Source organism: Cucumis sativus, chromosome 2, assembly GCF_000004075.3.
Source record: "Cucumis sativus cultivar 9930 chromosome 2, Cucumber_9930_V3, whole genome shotgun sequence".
NCBI classification, from domain to species: domain Eukaryota; kingdom Viridiplantae; phylum Streptophyta; class Magnoliopsida; order Cucurbitales; family Cucurbitaceae; genus Cucumis; species Cucumis sativus.
In genome coordinates, this window is record NC_026656.2 from 9,648,832 (window position 1) to 9,655,554 (window position 6,723).

At 30.6% G+C, this 6,723-nt stretch overlaps 1 protein-coding gene across 1 annotated transcript; it reads left to right on the top strand.

The window, feature by feature from the left end:
- The first annotated feature begins 3,668 nt into the window (after window positions 1-3,668).
- LOC101212168 (ammonium transporter 1 member 1) lies at window positions 3,669-5,716 on the top strand. Its single transcript, XM_004147130.3, has one exon. The coding sequence runs from the start codon at window positions 3,775-3,777 to the stop codon at window positions 5,275-5,277; it is 1,503 nt and encodes a 500-aa protein (XP_004147178.1). The 5' UTR covers window positions 3,669-3,774; the 3' UTR covers window positions 5,278-5,716.
- The last annotated feature ends 1,007 nt before the right edge of the window (window positions 5,717-6,723 follow it).

Below are 6,723 nucleotides of genomic sequence, written 5' to 3' on the forward strand. Positions count from 1 at the left end.
AAAACTTCCAAGTCTAAATGTCATATTGCTCAAATCTTTCAATATTTTTTAAATATATTTTTATTTTCCTCTAACATGCTGAAAAAAAAACCTTTGTTTTATTCTAAGTTAATGAATTTACGTCGAAAAGTTTAGAAATTTCGATGAAGTTTTCACACATAGCTTTTTATATAGTTCATTGGCTTCCTTCGGTTAAGGGTTAAGACTTTTTATTTGTTTTTTTATATCACACAACTAAATGTCAAAAATCATCCTAAGATTGAAAGAACAATTCTCAGTAATTAAAGGTGTGTTCAAGAGTTATAGTTTGAGTATTGATTTTAGAAAAAGTGATGTAGGAATAGTTTATTTCTTAAGATTGGTTTTTAAACCATCAAATTTAAGTTTGGTATAAAACTCTTAAAAGTGATTTTCATGTCTTTAGAATTGATTTTCAATCATTAGGCTTATTTTCAAAAAAGTTAGTTTAGAGTTATCCAATACGAACTTGTATTTTCTAATTGATAAATATTTTTTAAATTAAATAATTACCGTAAGGATCTATTTCTATTTATTTTATTGTTAAATTTTTATATACGTTATAGATATTGAAAGAAGTTCAAAACCTATATGATTGTTTGTTTTATTAATAATTTAATGAAAAAAAATGTTTGTCTTCTTTTGTTTCAATATTTAACTTCTTTTAGAAAAAAAATTGAATTAGATAATTATTTTGAAAGTGATTGATAGGATTCATCTATCACCCAATTCCTCTAAAATCAATTTGAAAAAAAAATGATATTTTTCTATAATCAATTTTAGTTCCTACCGAGCACCATTATTTGAAAAAAAAAGTACTTTAACAAATAAAAAAAACGGTCATTATCCATATCTAACACATAGACTAACAAAAAATTCAATGACTATAATTGGTTTTGTAGCTGATAAATTTTGAATCATAATTTAGATATAAAATATTTTCAGTTAAATCACAAATGTAGTAAATTTTGAGAATTTTAAAAGCTTGTAGTGAATTTTGTTTAATAGATTTTGATGTTTTCAATTTTGTATTTGATAAGAGGTTCACTTCCCTAATATTGTCTTTAAAAAATGATGAACCCATATTTTACTAATTACTTTTTAAATTTTTTGACAAAACCATTTATTACACATAAATATGAAGGTTCATAATTATGTTATCTTTCAAAATGAAATTAGAGACTAAATAGACATAAATTTGAATTTGATGATGTTTTCAAATATATCAAGTTCATAAACTAATATATTTATAAATATAGCAAAGTTTTATTGTCTATCAACATGTAAAACAATGATAGACATTAAAAAACTACTATCGTCTAATATTGATAAAGATATACAAATAATATACACAATACTTTACTGTATTTATAAATATTTCAACTCATGTTAGACATCTAAAACGAAACTATCGCTTATTTTAAATTTTATTATTTCAATTGAAAGGAGGCAAAGACTCGTAAATCTATGGTCCTATATGTTTATCCTTTATGGTAATTTATTTTTTATACTTGGATGAAACATTCAAATAGGGTTTTGACCGTCCACTCAATTAAAATTTCACAATATTTTTTTAAAAGGTGTAAATATTATTTTAATAAATAATGACAAAAAACCATGAAAATAGAAAAAAAATGACAAAAATAGGTATCGAAATCATAAACATTTACAATTTTCACACATATGGTGTCACGTCTCATCCGTTTACCACATGTATAAATTTTGTTGCCAAATATCTTTTAAAGAATTAATTGGACCAGTGATTTTTATCATCAATATAACAAATGTGATCTCTTATACACTCGATTCAATTATACCAAATATTAAAAATAATTGTCACTTTGTCATATGTTTGTCATTTGTTTATATTTTCACGTTATTTTCAAAATAAGTTTGTTGGTGAACTTGTTTTTGTCACGCATGTCTTTAAACAACTAGATTATGTGTAGAATTAGCCCAAAATTCACAATCGTTTTGTTTATCAATTTTAAATTTCATTTAACCCCTAAATAACATGTCAATTGTTTTAGAAAGAAAAATATACATATATTTTGCCAGAGTTTTCAATCTACGAAAGGTAGAAAAATATGTGAGTTATGAAACAAACTTGAAATAATCTTAGTCAATCCTACATTTTTCATCTACGTAAAAGTATTATAAATTTGACCAAAAAAAAGTAGATATTCAAATATCCACCTTACCTAGCTTTGAATTCAATATTAAAAAATAAAATAATGAATGAAGAAAGAAAAAAAAACTAGAGTCAATCATGAACAGAAGTAAAAATAAGTGTACCACCGTATTAAAGTTCACACCATAAACAGATGAAAGTAAACCCAAGCCTAAGAGTCAAAGAAAGTGTTTACACTTAGCGAGTTATTATAGTCTTGTATTATTATAATTGATTTATGTTGGCTCATATTTTGAGTAAAATCTACAACCGAGAATAAAAAAAACTATGAATATAAAATAGTAAAAATGATAGCAAATATGAATTTTGAAATAATGTTTACTATAACTGATTTAAGACTTTTAAATATTACTTAATTGTAACAAGAGGTGGTTTTTATAGTTTTAGATAGACATGGTCTCAAACGTTTCCTTTTAACTTTTTTTTTTATTTTGGAAAAAGAAAACTAAATTAAAGCATAAGGTAAAAGGATTGAATAGATAATTAATATGCATAAAAAATAGTCTATTATTTTAGCTATACAACAATAATTACTACAACCTAGATCAACGTATATAAGAGGGGTGATAATTCATCATTTTTTAAATTATAAAGTATGCTCCTAACTAGCCACAAAGTTTTTTCAAAAAATCTATTCAATAGGTTAATCTCACCACTCATGCAAGTGTAGGGTTTAATTTAGAACATATATATAAATATTCTAATAATGATATAACATTTAACAAAACAAAACTAGGGGTGAGCATTTAAAACCCATCAAAATAGCTTTATAATGTCTCGATCAAATCTAGAATTTTGATTTCTCAAAAAATATAAAAATAAAATGGGTTGACCTTATTGCTTATTGAGTGAAAAGACATTCTTTTCTAATTTAAGTTATAATTTTTTAAATATTTCCAAATATAAGTAAATTATACTTCATTTTATTATATTTAAAAATAATTCTTTTTTTTTCATTTTTTAATTATGACTACCATATTTCATTTTTTAAATTGAACTCCTAGAAAAAGAAATTGAAAAACAATTTTTGTTAATTATTTAATATTTGGTATAAATATTTTTGGATAGGTTTTAGTTATGATTTTCGTATTTGTGTCAAAAATGAATACCAATTAACATAATTTGTAGGTGAAAATGATACTTATAAAATTGATGTGTATAAACTAAAAAACAATTAGGTTAACGATTTTGTCTTAATTAAGTTGAGTTTTTAATTGAATATTTAATCCGGGTTCTTTAAAAAGACAAAATTAAAATAAATCATCAAAAACAAAATTGGTTGTGCAAATATTTTGTCCATTTTTGTAATTTTTAATTTTTTGACTGTGTTCTTGAGAGTAAAAAGTGGGAGATTTTCAAATATGACATTTTAGAGAGAGAAATTTAGATGTGGAATTTGAAATTTAGCAAAATTAGCCAAATAGTCAAATAACATTTATTGAAAATAATTGGAAGAAAAGAAGCATCGCCCTCTATAAATGAATGGCACACCCACATGGCAATAATCCCACACTCTATTTCTCTTAAACAGAGAGACTTTATTGCTCTCTTTTCAGTTTTCAACAATGGCGGCTACAGATTGCTCTCTCACTCTCGCCCAACTCCTCGGTCCAAATGTCACCAACTCCGGTGCCGCCGCCTCCTTCATTTGCGACCAATTCACCACCTCCACCAACAACTTCTCCGACACCAAATTCGCCGTCGACACCGTCTACCTCCTCTTCTCCGCCTACCTCGTCTTCTCCATGCAGCTCGGCTTCGCCATGCTCTGTGCCGGCTCCGTCCGCGCCAAAAACACCATGAACATCATGCTCACCAACGTCCTTGACGCCGCTGCCGGTGGCCTTTTCTACTACCTCTTCGGTTTCGCCTTTGCTTTTGGCACTCCCTCCAACCCCTTCATCGGCCGTCATTTCTTTGGCCTCAAGTCAATCCCGTCCACAGCCGCCGATTACAGCTTCTTTCTCTATCAGTGGGCTTTCGCCATCGCCGCCGCCGGTATCACCAGCGGCTCAATTGCCGAGCGAACCCAATTCGTTGCCTATTTGATCTACTCCTCTGTTTTGACCGGTTTTGTTTACCCGGTTGTGTCCCATTGGTTCTGGTCTCCAGACGGTTGGGCCAGCCCGTCACGGACTGATGGTGATCTCTTATTTGGAACCGGAGTCATAGATTTCGCCGGTTCAGGCGTGGTTCACATGGTTGGTGGAATCGCTGGACTTTGGGGTGCTTTAATAGAAGGTCCACGAATTGGCCGATTCGACAAAACCGGTAGATCCGTTGCTTTACGAGGCCATAGTGCTACGTTAGTCGTTCTCGGTACGTTCATGCTTTGGTTCGGTTGGTACGGGTTCAACCCCGGTTCCTTCACTAAGATCTTAGTTCCTTATGGTTCAAATAATTTCTACGGACAATGGAGCGCTGTCGGTCGGACCGCCGTGACAACAACTCTAGCTGGTTGCACAGCAGCACTAACGACCCTTTTCGGAAAACGAATTTTATCCGGCCATTGGAATGTCACCGATGTCTGCAACGGCTTACTTGGTGGGTTCGCCGCCATAACCTCCGGCTGCTCGGTGGTGGAGCCGTGGGCGGCTGTGATATGTGGGTTTGTGGCAGCGGTGGTTTTAATCAGCTGCAATAAACTAGCAGAGAAGGTGAAATTCGACGACCCATTAGAGGCGGCACAATTGCACGGCGGTTGCGGGGCGTGGGGGATAATATTCACCGCTTTGTTCGCGTCAAAGAAGTATGTAAACGAGGTGTACGGTGGGGATGCGGGGCGGCCACACGGGTTATTTATGGGTGGGGGAGGGAAGTTGCTGGGTGCACATTTGATACAAATTTTGGTGATTATTGGTTGGGTTAGTGCTACAATGGGGCCATTGTTTTATGGGTTACATAAGCTGAAACTATTAAGAATCTCGTCGGAGGATGAGATGGCCGGAATGGATATGACTAGACATGGTGGATTTGCTTATGTCTACCACGATGAAGATGAATCTCCGACCAATGGGATCCAAATTAGTAGGATTAAGCCAAGGGAAACAAGTCCAATTGAAAATTAAGAAAGTGGGAGGAATTTGACTTGTTGGGCTAAATTGTATTTTCCTTTCAAAGATACTTTGTGAACCATAGAGGGCTTGTTTGGCACATGGAGTTGAGAAGTAAAAATATGGGAGTAGGAGCTGGATGAACTTCACTTTTGTTCGATGCAAAAGAGTACAAATCCACAACTTCCTACATTTTATAACATATATTTCACTTTTACCCCCAAAAAGTTTATTGTTGAAGAGTAAGTGAGAAAGTGTTTTTGTTTATGAACCTAGTTTGTGGGTGTATGTGAGGAGGTGACAATATTGATTGTCTGATGATCTTTTTATCCATGTGACAAATGTGTTACATAAATAGTCTAGTTATTCAATATTGTTTGTATAGGGTTTTTAAATATTGTTTTAGAATGTTAAAGCAATAGTTACATTATCAATACCTTATCTATTACTATATCAAACGTTATTAGTTCAAATCTTCAACCTAAATAAATATTAGAACCAAAATCAAATATAATTTTTCTTGGTTAAAAAGAAAAAATAGTTAATATTTATTGATTTGAGATGGGATAAATTGTTTTGGAAGGGTAATACTAAGCAAAAGTTCACTCAAAAGCTTGAGAATAGGAATGATATTGATTAATAAAGTTTTGGCGTTGAAGCTAATGTTTGAAAGAACAGTTCAACAGAAATGTCTACGGGATTCATTAAGAAGGTTAAAAAAAATGTTAGAGAGATGGACAAAAGCTAATTTAATTAAATTGGAGTAAATCCGCCATGGTTGAAATGATTAATTCTTAATTGATCGAGTTAAGTCTCATTTTGTTATTTGGTTACTTGAACCACATGCATGTTATACCAATTATGATAGTTGTATTATCATAGGTATTAATTAATGTACCTATGTGCGTATATAATGATGTGAAGAGCTTAAAACATCTTGCAACCAAAAAGTATACCGTTGTTTTAACTTTTTTTGTTACGTGCTCTAGATAAGAATGTATATTTATAAATTTATAAGTTTATAAGTTTATAAATAAAATGAACCATCATGCTGTCATCCTAAAAGGAAATCTTTGAGATAAGAAGTAGATGGAGGGAGATTGTTTAGACTTGATGATAATGTAGTCTATTAGAAATCACTAGTCAATACATTTTTTTAATATTAAAAAAGATATCGTTTTCAAAGAATATTTTATAGAATAAAAAATAAATTTTTAAATTGAATAATCTCTTTTCAAAACTCTATGATCACGCAAGCATAGTCTTCTTTATTAAATAAATAAGAGAAGCTGATATTAAGATTATAATAAAAGTGTTAGAAATATTTATAAAATATAGAAAATTTTGGTAGATCTAAAATTTTATTATACTTTCAAAATAATTTATTTTTATCATTCTATTATATTTGAAAATTTTTCTTCTAAAATAACATTTATTTAAAAAATGGGATATTGATTTGTT